The sequence below is a fragment of the Sceloporus occidentalis genome, unplaced genomic scaffold (genome assembly GCF_023333645.1).
Source record: "Sceloporus occidentalis isolate IW3139 unplaced genomic scaffold, rSceOcc1.0.p SCAF_2, whole genome shotgun sequence".
In the NCBI taxonomy this organism is placed as follows: Eukaryota; Metazoa; Chordata; class Lepidosauria; order Squamata; family Phrynosomatidae; genus Sceloporus; species Sceloporus occidentalis.
In genome coordinates, this window is record NW_028316982.1 from 99,925,212 (window position 1) to 99,945,502 (window position 20,291).

The 20,291-nt window shown below is 42.3% G+C and overlaps 2 protein-coding genes across 8 annotated transcripts in view; both read right to left on the minus strand.

The window, feature by feature from the left end:
- Positions 1 to 12,940, minus strand: part of LOC149318769 (microsomal triglyceride transfer protein large subunit-like) — a 29,984-nt gene extending 17,044 nt beyond the window's left edge. The window contains exons 1-9 of the mRNA XM_089507875.1: positions 12,874 to 12,940; positions 8,970 to 9,157; positions 7,740 to 7,871; positions 6,814 to 6,921; positions 5,826 to 5,942; positions 4,252 to 4,391; positions 2,517 to 2,667; positions 1,280 to 1,437; positions 460 to 628 (exon numbers count right to left, since the gene is read on the minus strand). Of these exons, the coding sequence (XP_089364001.1) occupies positions 460 to 628; positions 1,280 to 1,437; positions 2,517 to 2,667; positions 4,252 to 4,391; positions 5,826 to 5,942; positions 6,814 to 6,921; positions 7,740 to 7,871; positions 8,970 to 9,157; positions 12,874 to 12,940 (1,230 nt within the window). The remainder of the gene's footprint in view (positions 1 to 459; positions 629 to 1,279; positions 1,438 to 2,516; positions 2,668 to 4,251; positions 4,392 to 5,825; positions 5,943 to 6,813; positions 6,922 to 7,739; positions 7,872 to 8,969; positions 9,158 to 12,873) is intronic.
- A 1,191-nt stretch (positions 12,941 to 14,131) lies between these two features.
- TBATA (thymus, brain and testes associated) overlaps positions 14,132 to 20,291 on the minus strand; it is a 35,695-nt gene continuing 29,535 nt past the window's right edge. For 6 of the 7 annotated variants that reach the window (XM_089510432.1, XM_089510436.1, XM_089510434.1 and 3 more), the window contains 2 exons: positions 16,365 to 16,473; positions 14,132 to 16,247 (listed from right to left, as the gene is read on the minus strand). In XM_089510432.1, coding sequence (XP_089366558.1) covers positions 16,394 to 16,473 — 80 coding nt within the window. In that variant the 3' untranslated portion in view covers positions 14,132 to 16,247; positions 16,365 to 16,393. The remainder of the gene's footprint in view (positions 16,248 to 16,364; positions 16,474 to 20,291) is intronic. The other variant, XM_089510435.1, reaches the window with a different exon arrangement.

The following is a 20,291-nucleotide window of genomic DNA, read 5'->3' on the forward strand; positions in this document are numbered from 1 at the left end:
TAACAAGTAGCAGCAGCTGAGTAATGAAATGATGTGTGTGCATGTGAAAAAGCCCTCAAAATTTGCTAGTGTATTGCATGTTTCTGGAATATCAGGCTCACTATTTTTCTTTTACAATTTGTTTTTAATTTTTAATGTTTTTTATTAATGTCATGCATTAATTGCAATCTGCTAGTTAAGCCTCCCTGAATTCCATTCATGGGAGAAAGGTGGACCTTAAATGAAATAAAACAAGTAATTAGTCACATTTGCATTTTATCCTTCACCAGAACAGGGTATTGTAGTTGTCTCATTTTAAATTGCTAATAGCTCTGTAAGGCACGTTAAACATGGATTTCCCACACCTAAATCTAAATTGCTGTCTCTCCTACATCATACAAAGAAACCTTCATTCATTCATAAATAAAAGAATGACAAATCACAGGATGATAAGAAAAATAAATACAAATGGATTCTTACTAGCACCAAACGCAAAAGTTCCTTTGAAGGCCGTGGGGAGAAAGCAGCAGCGTAGAGAAACTTCTCCAGCAAAGGTGTTTGCTTTTTGTTCCCAAAATCCAGAAATTCAGCTAGTGCTGTCAAGGAGGCTGTTGACTGGGCAGCTACTGCAGCTTCAATGTAGAAGGAGCTGAAGGTGAGGCAAAGTGGAGGACAGAAAGGATTAGATGTGTCTTAGGAGAAGCGTAAGAAAGAGAGAAGGAGAGCACTTAGGATTTACTATGACAATTGTAGTTACATAAATACATTCATTACTGTAAATTAAGAGAGTAGGTGTGACACCAGTTGAAGCATATGCAGGACCAGTTCTATCCTTAGGTAAACTGGGGAAGCTGCTTTAGGTGAGAGATTTGTGGTGTAAAGGCAAGACAAGGTGTTTGTTATTTTTTAGTATAACTCCTATATTTTAACTGCCAGGGAGATGGGAAGAGATGCCTGTTGGATCTCTGTTGGACCTTTCACCATTTTAGTCACCTTCCTCTGCGGAGCATTTAAGTCTAGAGGCCTGTAACATTTTCCAATGTCCAGTAACTATTCCCCACATTGCTAATTACGTAGTAGTGTTCCTCAGAGTACTATTAGAATTAGAAGCAATTTGCAGTTCTCCAGATGTTCTCCAGATGTTCTCCAGATCTGTTGTACTGCAGTCTCCATTGTCCCTTGACCAGCTTGGCATGTGAATTAGAATCAGAGAATGTAGCATATCCATGCATGCAGTAAGCAATAATTTTCAGGAACTCAAGAGAGAGAAATGCTAATTTATTTCTGTCTGTTTACTTACACCATGCTCTCTGGTGCTTCCTTCAAGAGCAGAAGGATATCCCTCTTCTTGGCATTACGCAGCATCTGGACCAACTTGCAAAAATGCCAAGTTGTTGATGCCTTGGAGAGGTCCATTTTACGTTTCTTTTTAGAATCTGTTTTCAAATAGGTTCTGAGCTGACAATAATAACAGTGACAGCAATAAACACATAAACATTCATCATGAGAGCAATCAATTTGTGCAAAGTTTTTAGAAACATAGGATGGCAGCATGTGTGGAAATCTTTTGCAAAACAGAGGAAGCTTTGTAGGGGGTTTGCTATTGCCATCCTCTGAGGCTGACAGTGTATGACTTGCCCAAATGAACACCACAATTAGATGTATTTTGGTTTTTGTATATAAAAGTACAGTTATAAGACAGAATTTGAAGCAGACACAGCATTCCGTTCTCTTCATGTTGGTCAGGACACAAAGTTTTGTGACACTCCAATAATATTAAAGTGTTGGTAGTTTGAGAACTTGCCCTCAAGAATGGACTGTTACAAAAGCATGAAATGGAATCAGCTGTTGTTAGACTGCAAGTTTCAGCAATCCTCTCCATTGGTTATGCTGCCCTGGGTTGAAGGGACTTGCGAATCAGCAACATGTGCTGATCACCCCTGTTACAGGGACGTAGCCAAAGGGGGGGGGGTCCTTGGGGTCTGGACACTCCCTTCCATTAGAAAAATGAATGGTGCGTGCTGCTGCGCCACCATGCCCAAGCCTCATTATAATGGTGGCACTTAGTCTGGACCCTCCCCTTCCTAAAATCCTGGCTACGTCCCTGCCTGTTATTTTAAAAGGTCTTGAAGACTCCATAGAATAGTATATCTTTTCAGTGACTCTTCCTTCCTCTCATTTTTTAGTTATTTTTGAACCATAAAATATTGCTTACAGGAAGTGAAGGCTCCAACTCCAAAGTCTGCCCTTGTCTTCTCTTTCATCCAACTTTCACCCCTCTCCCAACACAAGCCTTCTCTTCCTCTTTTCATCACTGAAATACCTCTAAGTAAATAATTCTTGTACTGTACTTCCACCTCATAGTTAGCACATTCGTTAGTTCAACTTTTCCAAGCCCACCAGTGCCCTCTAGATATGTTGGACTATAGTTTGCATCACCTTTTGCCAGTACACTGGACTGAAAATAATGAGTGTCATACCAGAACACATCAGGAGGCTGCCAGGAGGCCTTATACAAAATGGTTCTTCCTACTCACTTTTGGGCATGTGATACATATCCTCTTGGTGGGTTCACTAGCTATACGAATGAGCTGAGGTTTTTCCAGCACAGCCGCAAGAGCATCCTGAAGACTCTTCCCAGGTAATTCTTTTGATCCAGGCTTTTGAGTCACAAGTTCAAGATGTTGCCTGTAGAGAGAAAGGAGCTTGGAAATAAGATGTCCCCTTAGATACCACCCTTGTTTAAGAAGAGTCTGCTAGATCAGACCAAAGGCCTATCTAGTCCACCATTTTGTTCCTATTGTGGGCAATCAGTTACTTATGGGAACCTGCCTCAGTTGACCAAGAGCACAACTGCACCCTTCCTCCAATACTCCCCAGCAACTGATACATAGAAGCATCCTTCCTCCAGTATCGGATGCGATATAGCCAGTATCAGAATAATTAGTTGCCATTGACAACCTCATTCTGTATCAAATCTCTCTTCAATGGTTGGTAGCCACCACTACACCTAGTGGCAGTAGATTCCACATTTTAACTACATGCTCTGTGAACTACAGTACAAGCTCTGTGAAGAAGTACTTTCATTTGTGCTCTATCTTTGCCATTCTGCTTCAGGGGATGATTGTAAGTTTGAGAACTTTGACAGAAAAGGGAGAAAGCCATTGCCTATCTACTTCCTTTCGCCATGAGCAATTTTATACACCTCTATCATATCTCCTCTTACACATTGTTTTCCTAAGGAATTTGTTCAGTCAATCTTTTTGGTTGCCCTTTTCTATATTTGTCCCAGCATGATACAATATCATTTTTTTAAGTGTGGCAATTAGAACTGTACAGAGCATTCTGGATGTATTTGTGCCATGGATTTATACAAGGGCAGTATGACATTGGCAGTTTTATGTGTAATTCCTTTTGTCATTATGCTGAACATGAATTTGATTGACTGCAGGCTGGGTCAATATTTTCATCAAGCTGTCTATCACAGGCCCAAGATCCCTATCTTGGTCAGTCATTGCCAGCCAAGATCCCACCAGCAGCTATGTAAAGATGCAATATTTTTGCACTGGAATGTTTTCCATACTTCCAATACTTCCAGTCCTTTGCAATACTTCAGCTCTCATTTGCCATTCTCCCAGTCTGAAGAGCTCCTTTTAGAAAGCTCCTTCTCTGAAACTGAGTGATCTCCCAAACTGCTACCTCCATCTTGTACCTGATTGTACAGGGATCCACACTCAAAAACTGAGTCCACTATCTATGTTGTCACTATATACCAAGGCTGAGGAATATATAGCCCTCCAGATGTTGTTGCACATCTGGAGCGCTATATATTATTTGTCACTACTAGCTATGCTAGCTAGGGCTGCCCTTTCAACTATTTTTGGAGGGCACGCTAACCCCATACCTGCTATATAAGATATAGGTGAAATTTTTGTTACCTTTTCAGTCATGAAAATATGAGTACGACAGAGGACTGATGAGAAGGCCTTCTGAAATAATTACTGACACTAATTAGCTGCCATTCTACTGCATTTCCCCATGAGTTGTATATTTCTCCTTCTGCTTTGAGCCTCAGTTCAAGAAAAATAACACTACAGAGATCTCAGTTTTCTAATCTCCATCAAGATGGAGCAATGTACTTTCCTTAACATGTCAGTCTAGTCAATGAACCAGGGCTTTTCCATGACAGAGTATGGAAAAGGTTCTTTTTTGGACATTGGCCCATAGTGAGGGTTGGGGAACTTTGTGAACTGTCTTCTACTGAGGACTAACCTAGAGGTGATGTTGACTCCAATAGCAGACTTCAGGGTGAGCGAGATGGTGTGACTTTCCTCAGACAGTGCAATCTTGATGAGACTTCCTTCCACAGAGTAATGGGTTTTACTTGTGGGTTGCCACAGGACTCCAAAAATCTGTAAAAAGATGAGAAATGTTGCCACAATGGATGCTGGCTCTGCTAGTGAAGCTTCTAGGGAGGAACTCCATGCTCAGAGTCATGTATTACAAGTTATATTATTGTTCTGAGTTTGGTACTTGACTGCTAGCACTGTGTGTGGGCTTTGAACAAAAAGTGTTCATGCCATAGAATGGCTAGCTGGTGTTAAAAGGTCAGTGACCAAGATATGCCAGCAACCTCCTTTGTAAGGAGGATGGCATCTTAGTGGCCCAGAATGGCTAACTGATGCTTCTTTGCTAGGAGATCATTGCTAGAAGTCCTCAAGAGGTGATAGGAAGGTGAGTTATTCTTTCTCTTAGTCCAGGCTAATCTGTGTTTGGAACAGAGAGAAAAAATGAGCCAGAGGCTTATCATTGCACATAATAAGGCCATTCTTACTATTAGGGATGGCGAGATGACTATTTCTGGCAACAGTTGTTGGATGTCAGCTGTGTCAGTCTCCTGGTGAGTCTTCATGAATTTCCAGCTATTGCATTGTATCCACACCCAGGATTGCAGGCTATTGCAACCCAACATGGCACATTTTGTAAGCAGCAAATACTGGTTTTAAATTCAGTTTATGATCCTAGCTTGTCTGGGTGCTACAATCCCTACTGTCAGACAACACAATAAGTCATTATTTTCCAATTGATGTTACCCTCTTGTGTGAAGTCAGAAACAAAGCAGGAGCAAAGGGGTTACACAGAGCTCATACCCATAATGGCTTATCTAGAGCTTAGAAGCAATGAATTAAAAATAATGGAAAAATATGTGACAAATCACATTTTGTAAAGGAGCACAATGAAGTCACATTTTAAAAGGAAATAAAGTAACATTTGTCTTGTTGTTATGTGCTTTCAAGTAATTTCCGACTTATGGCAAACCTATCATGGGGTTTTCTTGGCAAGATTTGTTCAAAGGAGGTTTGCCATTGCCTTCCCCTGAGGCTGAGAGAGTGTGACTATCCCAAGATCACCCAGTGGGTTTCATGAACCCTGGTCTCCAGAGTTGTAGTCCAACACTCAAACCACTATGTCACGCTGGCTCATGCTTCTCAATGGTATTTTAAGGCATATATATATATATATATATATATAAATCCAACTCTACGATTCTATGATTCTATGATTCTATGATTCTAAATCCATCCTAAGGGTACTAAGTACTAAAAAGTATTGGAAAAATAATGAGAAATCTAATGAGGTATTTTCTCATTGTTACAACAAGTGAGGGCAATCAAATACTTTAAAAGCACCATGTCAAGTAATAGGAATGCATTACTTTTTCACAGGAAAAGATCTGGGTTTATTGACCCAGGATTTTTGTCATAAAGTGGCATGAGGAGGCAGTGGTCTTTCTGAAAATAGTAAGAGGAACATTTGAAAAGAAAGAAAAAGACAACTTGACTTGCTTTGTTGATGGAATGGAATCCAAATTTTGCTCTTGTGCAGCTATGCAGGTCTTTTGTCTTCAGAACAGAATCCTCAGAGATTGTGTATGTAACTTTACAGCTCCCAGAAATATCCTCCTAAGCAATAAAAATGGGAATGCTATAAGCACAATATAGTACATGAAACATTAGCCCAATATACAGATAGCTCTCTGGTTCTGATTATTCTTTATGCCCTCTGTTGGATCAGATGTCCAGGCCTGTCTGCTTCAGTTTCCATACTGACCGTTGTTATAAATGGGATTTGGGTGGGCTGAATTTATTTTAAAATCCACTCCCTTCCAATATTCTTAAAATATCACGATTTCTACATAAAATGCAGAACTGCTCTATATTGATTTTGTGAGAATTAAAAGGATTTGTTCCTTAATTTAACAAAATTAAAATGTGGGGGATACAAGAGCAGAGCTGACCAATCAGAAAAGATGGGATAGAATAAAATCAGCTCATGTATTGGACTTAATTGTGGGTCTTTTTTTGAAGGCCCATTTTTAGAAGATTAGAAAGGTGTATCAGTAACCAGGGTACCAGGTACTATAGTATTTTTCGTTAAAACTGGTGAAATTACGCATTGTACCCAGCAGAGTGGTGGTAAATTCTGAAGTATGAGGACTTATCATGACAATCTCTGTAGCCATATACCAAAGGTGTGTCCAAAAAGGCAAGCAGTGGTGTTGATCCATACCAGAAAATCAGTTCTAGCAGTTTTCTTTAAGAGCTCTTCTTTTTGCAAAACTAATGCAAATTGTCCCATGAAAATACTTTGCATTACAACATGGATCACTCATAATATTTCTGGAGAAAGTCACCCCATAGCTCCTTTGAGTACTGCAGCTAAACTCAGAGGAAAATCTGAAGAGATGTTCAGACAATGCCATAATCCTTGCTGAGAAAATGTCCTGGTGCTTCAACCCTGTGAGTCCTGGCTCTACTACATCATTGTTTATACCTCAGTCACTGTCCCAGAGTGTGTCTGCAACTGGAAGAGGCTGATAAGGCCTCGCCTCACTTCCATAGTCAAGGGACTTCCAGCTTTGTCTACATAGATGCCTTCAACCTACAATGAGAAACAAGATTTTAGGGAGGACGAGAATATCAATGAATGTGAGGAAAGAGTAACAAAACTCTGAAGGAAGGGGTATATGGTGGGTATAGATGGCTGAATATGTAACTTTTATTGGACTTGTTTTCCCTTCCCCATGTGCTTTAATGATCTGACATTGAAACAATGGCATTAAGCAGAGGGTGGGGGAGTCTGTTGACTGTTGTTTTGAGATTCTCACAATCCAGAGAGGCTTTGAATATGGGTTTTGGAGCAAGCTGACAGACTGAAACCACTGCCTGCCTCTGTGCTGTTTGAAGGGAAGCAAAAGACTCATAAGCGGTCATTTTGCTTCCTCCTGGATCTTCACTGGTTAGAGTGGTCCTTTATTCTTGTTGGAACTTTTGGCCAAAGACTCAGATCTGTTTGTTACCTTTCTATCCAGATTCAGGGCTCAATCCAGCTCCATGTCCTATTCAGGGGAGATAGTAGGACTATAGTAATATCTTAGTATATTGTATCACATAGTGATTGGAGGCGTCTGCATCAGTGGACCAGTGAATCTTCTGTGGGTTATAGCCCAAAATTTTAAGGAGATTTCCAGGGTCCTATCTAATATGAAAACCCTCCACTGCAAATGTTCCCATTAGCCTACAAAAATTAGCATTGCTGTGCATGGAAAATGACTCCCAAAGTGCAGTTAATGATAAATACTCAAAACTTTCTAGTCCAAAGGTTGTTGGCAACTCTGGCTGGACCTGAAAAGCTGGAGAGAAAACAAGCATATAAGAATGCCTTGAACAGCATGTATGAGTGAGAAAATATCGACATACCTTTCCATTATTCAAATGAAGGAATACTGGCTGCTGGAGTTCTTTAGTAGTCATTGTAGCTTTAGCAGATTGGGCCTTGGCAGCATTCTGGCTCTTCTCTCCCAGGTTATCATGGACTTGTAAATCATGAATCTTTCCCCCCAAACAGGCAAAAGAAAATAGGAATATTTCATTCTTATGCACAATATGCCTGCGGACACTTTACAGCTTTGGCCAGTTGGCCTTAAGGGAGACATCATGGTACATATTTTCATTCTGTTTCACATTTTCTACTGTCCAAGGACCCCTTTACAAACACAATGTATAATGTGGAGTCCTTCACATCACCCAGATGAAGGAAGGGGAGCTATGTTTATAAACTTCCAACGTAAATTAATCAATGATTTCTTTATATCCAAAGTTAATTTTCTAAGCTCTACCAGCACCTGAAACAAAAAATTTGGTTCAGTTCTAACCAGAGTACACCCACTGGATCAATGGGAACTTGATAAATAGCTTGGGACAACTAGCCAAGACATCAGAAAAGATAGAGGGGCAGGCATGCGGAAAGAGCCAGGGCAGCAGAAAAGAGGCAGGTGCCAGCAGAAGCAGGACCCTCCCTTCAGTGGGAAGAGAGTCCAACCAGGTGTCACCCCTCCTCTCAGGTGTCACCCAGGGAGATCCTCACCCCCTGCATCCCCCAGTGACACCACTATATATAGTATAAAAGAGAAAAAGGAGGGGAATAGAATGATACTTTTTTGTTTCTATATGTCTCAGACTTAAAAAGAAATCCATTTGAAAGTGGAAATAAAATGTTGTGTTGTTAAATAAATGAATGCAGACACTCTTTGCTCAATGAGGGCAAATTGTAAAAGTCAGGTCAATTGCACAAATAATTGCACACATTCAGAAAATGTGTAAAGAAATTGTGTGTGGATTTCAGTGCAGGAGGCAAACATAAAAAACTTTGTAGCCTGGTATGAAACAAAGACAAGAAGAAAATACAAGTGGAATGTGGAGAAATTCAGTGGGAGCAAAGCTGAGAAATTTTCACATCCTTTCTTTCAGAATACAAAATAATAAGCAATATTTGTGTGACTTTGAAAGTTAGGATTTTGCAAATGTGTAGAGGAAAGGCCGTTTGCTTTGGTTTATCTAGTGACCCAGAGGTAATTGGATGAAATATACAAATGGAACAGAGCACCAGTATCTTTCCCAAGACTTAAAAGCAATACAAATGTCATTGACCTGGACTTGGAGAAGCTGTTGGCCTCCATTGTTTGGAAGCGTCCACAAGAGGTGCACATCTACCAAAGCTTCTGCTCGCATCTTGCTTCCTTGTAAAGATGGCCTCGACAAGGGACTTAGCTGGCTGTCCAGTGAGTATTTGTACTGATATAGAATTCCTGGCTGGAAAGAAGGTGTTTCCAGGTTTTCTGCAAAAAGTGCCACATTGGCATAACATGAAAAAATTCCGTCAGCTATTGAGCTACAAGAGCTACTCAATGTGAGAACAATAGATTGACTTTGTTGGAAGCACTGGGCCCCAGTAGTCATGTCCAGCTCCTTTGTCTTTTCACTAATTTGATCCATACATCACTAGATTCACACATCAATAGAGTAGTGAGGCTTGATCCCATGTCAATATCAACCTTTTGCCATGTTAACTACACTGAGCAAACAGTCTGTTCTCATGGTACTATCAACATCTGGACAGAAGTAGGAGAACACAATGCTGGCATCAGTGGAAGTTGCTAACTTCCATATCAGGGGTACATTGAATCTAGTCTAGGATTTATTGCACATTTAAAAAAAATCCCTCCAAATTGCTGAACCTAGATAGAAATAGGGTTTCACCCCTCGGATAAGTCCTTTGAAATCTGAAATAAAATATGAAGCCAGAGAAGGTTCATCACACCTCTGAGATGGTAGCTGCTGACTGTGACTGGGTTGCTTACCAAAAAGAACAACTGAATCAGGGCAGGTCATATCTGATCAGTGTGACAGAAACTTTGATTTGTAGTTGTTGTAATGTGCCTTCAGGGTCAACTTTGACATTTATGGTGACCCCATGATAGGGGTTTCTTGGCAAGATTTATGCAGAGGAATCTTGACATTGACTTTCTCTTAGGCAGAGTGGGTGTGACTTGCTCAAAGGTTTCCATGGCTGAGTAAGATCTGCCAGACTCCTAGTCCAACACTCAAACCACAACCATAGTAGCTCTGTTTGATTTGATTATTTTAATAAAATATTAGAGATAAATCACATGTTAATGTACATATTTTCTTCCAAATATAAAATATAGCAATTAGCAATGAGTGCTATAATGTTTCTTCTTAAGAAATACTCATAGGTTCATGACTGATACTGATAGCCATTTTGGCAATCCTGATACTAAACATGTTTTCTTGGAAGTAAATCCCATGAACTTCAGTGGGATTTACTTCCAGTTATGTATGTTTAGGGTAGCCATCTTAGAGCAAATCATAGGCACAATCCAGTGGAGGTTAAGGACTTTCAAACACATTGAAATCACATCCCCCCTGAAATAAGTTCCACAGAGTTCAGTGAATGAACATAAGACTGGTGACAAAATATCAGTGGGAAGGATTTTGTCTCCAATCTTATGTTCACTCACTGAACTCTGTGGAACTTATTTCTGGGAGGATGTATATAGGATATTACATTTGCACAGCAAATGCTGAATAGTTCCAGTGTAATCAGTGGGCACCAAATGTGCTTCACTCTTTGATTTCGATCACAGCTTTTTAATTTCTCCAGTTGTTGTGAGGCAATTTTGTTCAAACCAACTCTTTATAAACAAGATGCCTAATTGCCTTTAACTATACTAGTGTGGTGTAGTAGTTTGAGTGTTAGATGATGGCTCTTGAGAACAAGGTTCAAATCCCCGCTTTGGACAAGTCACACTCTCTCAGCTTCAGGAGAAGGCAATGGCAAACCTCAGCTGAACAAATTTTGCCAAGAAAATAGGTTTGCCTTAGGGTTGCAGTAAGTCAGAAAAGGCACACAACAACAACAACAACAAGGTCTTCCTGTAGAGATGGTTCAATCTGTCAGTTTTATGATTCAGGTTTTTAAAAAAGAAACCTCCTTATCATTCTGAATTTGAAGAAATTTGTGAATTTCAGTAATTTTTTTTTTAAAAAAACACAACAAACTGAAATGAAATTCTCCCTCATTTGCACAGGCCAAATCCAATAGATATAGCTGTTGATGCATGGAAAGTACCAGGTGGCCCTGCCTTCTACAAATATTAGAGACGAGGAGACATTAAAGAGAGAGAGAGAGAGATGGCAACTCTAATTCTGCACAAGGATTCAAATCCAGGCTTTTTGCAGCTAAGTGCCTGAAGGTCTCTGGCTGGCTGAACAAACAGGATAGTTTTACTTTCTCCTATTTTTTTAAAATCTCCAGTACCTTCTCTCCCAAATACCAAAACTTTTGCAAATTTTGCAAATCAAAACCAAACTGAAGTGGAATTTTCACTCATTGTTACAAATAATAATGGAATGTTTCAATATATTATTTCATTAAACAATGCTATTTTGTGTGTAACATGCCATGTGAAAAGTCATAGTAACCCAGTATTTCAAGTTTATAACCTAAATCAAGCAGAGGCTCTTCCAAAAGCCCATGTCAGACTCAGGGATGATTTAAACACGAGATATAGAATGTGTCTTATTTGCATCAGCTATTTTGTGGCTATCAACAGTAAGTTGACATTTCATTATTTTCTGTGTCTTATATTTCCCATGATCCCAGGGCTGGCTTATCCATATAGGCAACATAGGCAGTTGCCTAGGGTGCAAAAAATTTAGGGGCGGCACTGCGCTTGCTTGGAGTGCGCGCGCGCACAGCCCCAGACAAGCGCCTGGGTGCTCTTCACTCTCCTCCTGAGCAGCAAAGCCCAAGGAAGCGCCCTTCGCTCTCCTCCTGGCTTTGCTGCTCTTTGCAAGGAGCAAAGAGCAGCAAAGCCAGGAGGAGAACAAAGGGCCCTTTTCCTGGCTTTGCTGCTCTTTGTGCCTTGCAAAGAGCAGCAAAGCCAGGAACAGCACCAGGAGAGAGAGAAGGGCGCTTGCCTGGGGCTGTGCGTGTGCACAGCCCCAGCCAGGGTGCCCCTTGCACTCCTCCTGGCTTTGCTGCTCTTTGTGCCTTGCAAAGAGCAGCAAAGCCAGGAAGAGTATCAGGGGAGGGTGAAGAGTGCTTGCCTGGGGCTAAAGTGATGCAGATAGTTTTGTGCGATATTTATTTAGCCTTCTCTGTTGTGGTTGTTGCTTTTGTGTGCCTCCAAGTCATTTCCACTTTATGGCGACCTCATCCTGGGGTTTTCTTGGCAAGATTTCTTCAGAGGGGGTTTGCTCTTGCCATCCTCTGAAGCTGAGAGAGTGTGACTTGACCAAGGTCACCCAGTGGGTTTGCATGGCTCAGCCAGGATTTGAATCCTGGTCTCAGAGACTGTTCCAATGCTCAGAATGCTCCAAGGCTTCCTTGCATATGCTGTTGCTTTTCTCTCTCTTTTTCTGTCCCCAATGAATTAGTAGTTGTGAATTTGGGTCTTGGGAGTTGTGCTGATAGGCATGTCAAAATGTCCTCCAATTTGAGCATGACTGAGAAACATGAACTATATTGTTTTTTATTGATGTGTTTGGCTTTTAGCTGGTTGTGTCCTCCATTTTTCTTAAACGTCCTACAATGTATCCGATATTTTGTTCTACATTGTGTCCTACATTTTCCCTACACTTTGAGGGGCTACCGGGGGGTGCCCAAATATTTCTCGCCTAGGGTGGCCAAATACCTAGAGCTGGCCCTGCGTGATCCCAGAAAGCAAGAGATACTTCCATTTTCAGGGAAAGCCAAGTTCTGAATCCTGTGCAATCTAAAAGAGAAAGCTGTTTCCAGACATTTCCTTTGTCATTTACTTCCCATGCCAATAAAAGACAAGGAAATCTTAGCCCTTTCAAGCTATCTCTCTTTGGACTGCTGCTTTGGAAGTACTGTTTTAAACATCCCAGGATGGCAATACGTCACTGGCATTAGAGGACTTTGCACAAAGTTACAAAACCCTTGCATCTATAAGATACTTTCAGATTTCACATCCTTCCCCAAAAACAAGTGCTCTGCATCTCTTACCTTTGGCTGCAATGGGGAAGAAAAAGAAAAGCACCCAGCAGCATCCTGATGCTGTCTTCCAGTTCATAGTGACGATTGGGTGTGTAACTCTAAATGCACTGATGGATAGACAATCCAGGAAGAACGGTGCAGAGAAATGAAACAAAACTCTTTGAGTTCAGATTTGGAAGGTTATGTGGACAGCCCTGACTTGCTTCCTATCTCCAAATTATACATCAGAGAGAAAGCAAATGATTAATCTGCACCAGGAGAGAAGGGGAAGAAAAAAACACACACCAGAGAATGGATTGTCTAGCCAAAGCCCGAAGACCAAGTAATGTTTCTCCAAATCATATTCTGAAGTGGAGCAGACCAGCCTTTGGAATTTGCTTGTGTGTCCTTTATGCCACCACCTTCTTTTTCATGAATAGACTCTTTTTTTACTCTCTACTCATCAGCCATATCTGTGAGAAAGTACTTGAATCCCCCTCCCCAGCTTCTTCTTCCTCTTCCAAAGGGAATTTGACATGGAAACTACCCAAGTTGCACGAGGGTGTGTGTCTGTCTTTTTATCAGTTTCAGCTGAGCAGCTCACTGTTCTGCCTGAGATCAAGTTACTTAGGGGAAGTTTGACAGGAAAAGAAAAGGCAGGGCTTTGTCAATGAACTTCTCAAGGAAAACGCTCATCATTCTAGCACTACAAAGCCAACCAGATAAAATACATTTTAGCTACTGTGTCTAATGCATTGAATTGTTTTGGAAGAAATAATCTGGAACGGCAGGATGCAAGATTTGGAGAAGAGTGTGCAGTGTTTAAACAAACTGGCAGACAGTGATAGATTTAATGAATTTGGTGAGCTGTCAAATATCTGTCAGCTGTTAGGTGTTTTCCCAACATAGGAGGAACAATCCCTTTTATAAAAAGGAGGAAGGAAGGGGGAGAAAAGAAAATACAGCCTGTACTGCATCTGAAGAAGTGAGTTTAGATGAATGAAATATGCGAAAATAAAAACCAGTTGGTTTTAAAGGTTTTGCTACATTTCTTCTTTCTTCTCCCTCCACTCTTCTTTTTATGCAGAAGCACAGCTATTTTGAGGAACCCATTTTAAGTAACAGCCTTCTCACATTACTGAGAACTGGGCCAAAGTGTAATTGCTTTTCAGCTTTGACACCTTGCTTCAGCTTTCCACTTCAAGGTGTTGGGATGTGTGTAGGAAGAAGTCTGTGTGTCACAGATGTTTCATTGTATTTATTTAAAAGAGAATTTTAGATGTTTTACAAGTGATATATGCCTTTGAAACCTGCAAACAATACAAACATCTTGAAGCAGTTCAATTGAGGATAACAGCTGCAGCCCTTCATAAAAGTAGAAGGAAGAGGGTGCTGGTATCTGGTAATGTGCAGATTGCTTAGATTCTGCCATGAATCAACAAGTTCTGAAAGATTCACTAGTATATAGAGCTTTTAAAGAAGTATGGAAAGCACTTAAAGAAGTAAATGTTTACAGTTTACAACAATATCATTTGAATTAAAATTAGACAAACCTTTTGTGTCATTCTTATAAAGTACACATAAAACAAAAAGCCACAGAACATATAATAAGAAAATCTTGGTTTCTGTCTATGTTTTGATATATTTATTTGCTTTATAGCTCATCTTTCCTCCAAAGAGGCAATGTGGTATACATGTTCGTCTCTCTGTTTCATCCACACAACAAACCTGTAAGGTAAGGTAGATTGAAAGCTAGTGACTGGCCCAATTTCACCCAGTGAACTTCATGACTGAGCTCCAAAATATATTGCAGAAATTATCCAGTTTGACACCACTTTAACTGGTCTAGCTTAATGCTAGGGAATTCTGGGAACTATAGTTTTGTGAGACATACAGCCTTCCTTGTTAGGGACCTCTTGTACCACAGTAAACTACAATTCCCAGGAACCCCTAGCACTGAGCCAGGTCAATTAAAGCGGTCTCAAACTGGATTATTTCCGCAGTGTGCGTTGGACTTGAGTAGGGATTTGAGTTTTGGGCTCCTCTGTCCTACTCCAACATTCTTTATTCTACACCACACTCCTCTTCCAACCCTCTGCAGCAGAGTGACTTCTTTAGTTCTCCTGCCTAACAGCAGAATACCGAGAGCACATGGACCCTCAACTGAAAGAAATCATAGCCTTGGCCCTATGCCTTGTGATACACACTCTTGCAATACATTCAAGTTCACATACAGTCATCCCTCCACATTTGCAGGTTAAACATTCACAGATTTCATTAGTCACATATTACTGTATTTGCCCCTGTCACTAAAATGAATATTCACTCAAGGCATTTGTAGGCCTTCCAGCACAAGTCTATGGTCAATGTCTGGTGGAAGCTGACCGCAGAATAGCACTGCAGGAACTACAGATGCCTGGTTTTTAAAAAAGCAAGCTAATATTCATGTTTTTTCCACTTTGCAGGGGGCACACCCCAACCCCTAAGACAGTTGAGGGTCAAATATATTAACTCATATAGATCCCCCCAAAATACTGGAAAGGTAACAGGCAAGATCCATTTGTTGTGGCACACATGACACGCTCTATCTGAGCCAAATGTTCCAGGCTATCAGCATGAAACATGCAGATCCTGGTGAAAATGAGAAAGAAAAACAACAGTGGCTGGTATGATGCCAATAAGACTAGTCACACCATTGTAAAAGTGAAGGGATACCACACTGTCAGGTTGAAAGAAGTCCCTGTGGGGATGGTATCCCATGACATGATGTCCTGTAGAAGCTGTATCAAGGCCTCAGAGGGAGCGATCAGGCAGACCCAGCAACATCAGGGACTGCCTGAAGGAAGAGGCCCCTCCCTCTTTTAACTGTCATCTTGGCCTCAGAGGGAGCGATCAGGCAGACCCAGCAACATCAGGGACTGCCTGAAGGACGAGACTTCTCCCGCCTTTAATTGTCACCTTGTATTTGTATTGTATTCAATTTTTACTGTACACCACTATGATCATTGCGGAATAGCGGTCTATAAATAAAACTTATTATTATTATTATACTTCAATATGCAATAAAGCCTACATACCTACCTAAAAGACTGCATATTTAACCCACTATCCACTATCAAATCAGTAAAATCACTTCAAAGTTTATTTGCTGAGCTCTGAGTCATCCCACAATAGGGATTTTGTCATCAGTGATGTGTCTACTAGATATAATACACAGTACGATGCATCCTTGACAGTTTGCTTCAAGTGCTAAAATGGAATAGGAGCAGATAGCAGAGTCATATCTTTTCAAGAATTTCAGAGGGTGTCTTCATGTTACAGTTGTACCACAGATGATGATGATGATGATATTTATTTATATCTTGCCTTTCTCCCCAAACTTGGGACTCAAGGTGTCTTGCAATCTAAAAAAACACACAATACAGTTTTTTTTAAAAATACAAAAAGTGAACATTAAAATGAGATTAAACTATTGACAATATTAAAATGATTTAAAACAACACTTAAAAAAGATAAAATACCATGATGGTGGCAGGACCAAGATGGTTTTCTAATTAGTTCGAGCTGGTTGGTTTTGCTTTTCATTTGTGTCTGAGTGGAGCTGGAGAATTTCTGCAGTGCCGATAAGCACTAAAAAGTAAAGCATATTTCAAATGAGACAAGTTTGGTTAATTCAGGACTGGGAAACTTCTGGCCCTCCAGTTCTCATGAGCCCCAGACATCATGGCCAGTTATTAAAAATGAGGCAAGGATTGTTATGAATGATGCAATCCAACAATATCTGGAAGGCTGCTACAACCTTGGGTCAATTCATAATCTAGTATTAAAATTAGTGGTTGATTTGTAACCACATTTTCTTAATCAATGAGATTAGATCAATTTGTTGCCTGAAGCATAATTCAGTATCACAGAGGTACACTAATCAACTTTAGGTAACAAAAGCCCAGTACATACTGCCCCAAAGGGACGGCCTGCACCCGCCCATTTTCACGGTGGATTGGGGCCAGGGCAGCCCTGGTATATGGAAGATCTCCGGGCAAGGAAGCGGGAGCTGCGACGGCTAGAGTACCGTTGGCGGAAACACCTTCGCTTAGACGACAAGACTCTCCTAGCCCAACGGTTAGAGGACTACGGAGTGGCGATACGAGCAGCAAAGAACTCGTTCTATGGTGCTCGTATCGCGTCCGCGGAGTCGTGGCCAGCAGAGTTGGTCAGAGAGCTAACTCAGCTCCCTCCTGCCCTGAACCAGATCCTTGAACCTTCTAAGGCCTGCTGTGACCAATTTAACAACTTCTTCGCGGATAAAACTTCTCGGATAAGCGAAGGTCTTAACGCTGACATTCAGGCAGAACCTAGGGTAGAGGCATCCAGAGCCTCCGTGGACTTTGTTAAACTGGATCGGTTTGAGTTGGTAAGTACCGATGATGTGGACAAGATCCTCGGAAGTGTTCGGAAGACAGCCTGCTCTCTCGATCCCTGTCCCTCGTGGCTAGCAGCCCAGGGAGGACCGGATGTGACTCTATTGTTACACCGGATTATTAATACATCTTTGAGGGAAGGGCAATTTCCATCTCTCCTTAAATTGGCCATTGTAAAACCTTTATTAAAAAAGCCCTCCCTCGACCCCCTGGTACATAATAATTATCGGCCAGTTTCACTGCTGCCATTCTTGGGGAAGGTGATCGAGAGGGCGGTTGCACTCCAGCTTCAGGCGGTCTTGGATGAAACGGATTATCTGGACCCATTTCAAACTGGCTTTCGGGCGAGTTATGGGGTTGAGACGGCCATGGTCGCCTTGGTCGATGATCTCCGTCTGGGCATCGACAGGGGAAGCGTGTCCCTGCTGGTGCTCTTGGACATCTCAGCGGCTTTCGATACCATAGACCATGGTATCCTTCTGGGGCGCCTGGCAGAGGTGGGTATCGGGGGCACTGTGCTCCAGTGGTTCCGGTCCTACCTCTCCGGGAGGTCCCAGATGGTGCAGCTGGGAGACGTGTGCTCCGATGAGAGGGCCCTTAAAACTGGGGTCCCTCAAGGAGCCATTCTGTCTCCCATGCTATTTAACATTTACATGAAACCGCTGGGAGAGATCATCCGGAGACATGGGGCGCGGGGTTATCAGTACGCTGATGACACCCAAATAATCTTCTCTATGTCTCCGACTGATACAGTGACTGAGGATGGTGTCTCTCCTCTCGTGGCCTGTCTGGAGTCAGTAATGGGCTGGATGAGGGAAAACCGACTCAAGCTGAATCCAGAGAAAACGGAGGTACTCGTGATAGGTTCCCCTGGTCCAGGAATGGCGGTGGTTCCACCTGTCCTGAACGGGGTCACGCTCCCTGTGAAGGACTCCGTGCGCAGTCTGGGGGTGCTTCTTGACTCGTCCCTTCACCTGACTGCTCAGGTGAATGCGACGGTCAAGAGCACCTGTCATCAGCTTCGGCTTATTCGCCAGCTGCGCCCATACCTGGCCCAGAGGGACCTTGAAACTGTGGTACATGCTCTGGTAACCTCAAGACTGGATTTCTGCAATGCACTCTACATGGGGCAACCCTTATACCAAACCCGGAAGCTACAAATGGTACAAAACATGGCAGCCAGACTGGTCACTGGTACTTCCAGGGCCAGCCACATTACACCGGTGCTAAAAGATCTGCATTGGCTGCCGATCCGCTTCCGGGCGCAATATAAGGTGTTGGTGATGACCTATAAAGCCCTAAATGGCTTGGGCCCAGGATACCTGAAGGACCGCCTCTCCCCATATATTCCGTCCCGCACCCTCAGAACATCTGGGCAGCAACTACTTAGGGTTCCCGGGGCCAGGCTTGTCTCCACGACCAGGAAGACATTTTCCATCGCCGCCCCGGCCCTTTGGAACACGCTGCCCATAGAGCTCCGCTCGGCCACCTCCCTGGCCCAATTCAAAAAGGATCTGAAGACCTTCCTTTTTGGCAACGCATTCCCCGACTAAGTTGTCCTATGGACCTCCTTCCTCCTCACTGGCAAGAGGACCGGCTAACTCGGGGCTTTTCTGTTTTTTATTGTAATGTTTTTAATGGTGTGTAATGTTTTTAAAATGTTGTAAACTGCCCTGATCTGAGGAAGGGCGGTATATAAATAAAATTTTTATTTATTTATTTATTATTAATTGGCAGCCATGTGGCCCCAATCCGGCATTTTTTGGGCCACGGAGAAGCAGCAAAATGCCGCTTCTCCATGGCCCGGAAAAGGGGCGTCCTTGGAGCTTCATGCCCCTGGACACCCCGGTGTTAAAGAGGAGAAAGGGGCAGCCCCTTTCTCCTCAGTATCGTTCCCGTGGCCATGCAGTTGCCGCGGGAACCATCCGCTCCCCAAAAGGAGCTCCATTTTGGAGCTCCTTGCTGTGATGCTGCCAGGCTGCCATAAGCTGCCTGGGGTGGGGTTGGTAGGTAGAGAGTGAATAAATGTGCAAACATCATAGCAAGGAGCTGAGTATGTTACTACTGCAAAACTGAGCCATACTTAGGGTTGCCATAAGTCAGGACCTCCAAACCAGTACAAATGTAGGACAAATGTAGGGCCACATTTTCAAACGTAGGACACATTTTTAAAAAAATGGAGGACACATGAAAAATTTGATAATTTTTAAAAAATGTTAATATAAATGCATGTTTCTTCGGCTGCTCAAAATGGAGGACATTTTGGCATTATTCCTAGACAGCTGGCAGAAATGTACTTCTCTTTCTGGCCAAATACCAGCCCCCTTGCCCAATTCTACAACTACATGTCTCACTTCCAAGCAGGCATAGGATTTGAAAGACCACAGGCACCCCCTTTGCCAACTGCAAACTACAAGTCCCACTCCCAAGCAGGCATGGGATTTGAAAGACCACAGGCACCCCCTTTTGCCACTGCAAACTACATTTCCCACTCCCAAGCCTTCTTAGCAATTCCCCCTTCCTCCTTTTCCTTGCCTCCTCCAACCCCCCCCCAAAAAAACCCTCACCCCCTCTTTTTCCCCAGGTATGTCTCAACTTAGGGGGGATTTATGGGTCAGATCCCTTGCAAAGTCTTTTTTCTTTTGTAATGGGGGCAAAGCCTTGAGAAGCCCTGGACCCCTGAGAAGAAGAAGAGGGAGGCTTAGAGAGGGGGGGGGGTAAATAAGAGGACTAGAGGCAGGGTTGCCATGTCAGAAAGGAGTTGGGCACACAACAACAATGCCAACAACAACAGCAGAGGAGGAAGGGGGAGAAGGAGAAAAAAGGGAAAGGAGAAAGAAGAAAATAGGAACAAAGAGAAAAAGAAGATGAGGAGAGGGAAGAAAGGAAGAAAAAGGAGAGGAGGAAGAGGAGGGGAAGAAGAGGAGATGAAAAAAACGGAATAACAAGAAGAGAAGGAGTGGAAAGAGAAAGAGAAAGAGTGGAAGAACTAAAAGCAGCTTGCCTGAGTGCAAAGCCCTCCCTGCTTGG